This window comes from Etheostoma spectabile, chromosome 15, assembly GCF_008692095.1.
Source record: "Etheostoma spectabile isolate EspeVRDwgs_2016 chromosome 15, UIUC_Espe_1.0, whole genome shotgun sequence".
In the NCBI taxonomy this organism is placed as follows: Eukaryota; Metazoa; Chordata; class Actinopteri; order Perciformes; family Percidae; genus Etheostoma; species Etheostoma spectabile.
In genome coordinates this window covers 7,446,973-7,447,736 of record NC_045747.1, presented here as the reverse complement: position 1 = coordinate 7,447,736, position 764 = coordinate 7,446,973, and the positions used below count along the sequence as shown (strand labels likewise).

The 764-nt window shown below is 45.9% G+C and overlaps 1 protein-coding gene across 1 annotated transcript in view; it reads right to left on the bottom strand.

The window, feature by feature from the left end:
• fam20ca (FAM20C golgi associated secretory pathway kinase a) overlaps positions 1-764 on the bottom strand; it is a 34,495-nt gene that overhangs the window by 1,188 nt on the left and 32,543 nt on the right. Inside the window, exon 10 of the mRNA XM_032536742.1 lies at positions 1-631. This exon is cut by the window's left edge and continues 1,188 nt beyond it. Within this exon, the coding sequence (XP_032392633.1) occupies positions 373-631 (259 nt within the window). The 3' untranslated portion in view covers positions 1-372. The remainder of the gene's footprint in view (positions 632-764) is intronic.

The window sequence follows — 764 nt, the reverse complement described above, 5'->3', positions numbered from 1 at the left end:
TGGTTATGCACTAATATAATAAAACACATAAAACAAACTGATACCCTCCATTTTCAAAACAAGCAGGACAATATCAGAACACAGTAGTGGTTCCGCTCCGTCTTAAACAACAAATACATATGTATCTAGTAAACACAAAGCCTCTGTGTGAGAACACAGTCTTTTGTAGCATCTGTGGACACTTCCTTTTATATAAACACATTTAGAGCAGTTTCCAGAGAGGCAATGATGGTAAGTCTTGGAATTCACTGAATTCAGCTTGATTTTAGAAGTGGGACTTTTTGGTGCAATCCCATTGGTCGAACAGCCACAGACCTGGTCCATTGTTCATGTCTCACTGGTGGTTTCTGTCACCCTTGAGTCTCGCCCTCACTACCTGTGGCTGGGGCTCCTGTGGGTGGATGTGTCCCCGACTATATCTTCCTCCACAACATTAACATAACCTTCTTTCTCTATGCAGCTTGCCAGGACCTGCAGCACCAGCCGGAGCCTGCGGTCCAAGGCCTGGAGGTGACGCTGGATGAGGACTGGGGACAGTCGGTCACGGAGCAGGGACTCCTCCATCAGGGAGCTCAGCTGGTACTCCTCTTTGGCGAGCAGCTGGAGACGCAGGTAAGAAGATTTCCTCACTCTGGAAAGGATAATTGAATAGGTTATTTTAAATCCCCCCTTGACCCTTTTCCTGGTTCTCCTTCTCTATAAACAAATCACATCTTTATTTTCTACGCCACTGTTGTGTTGTACACACACAAACACACACACAC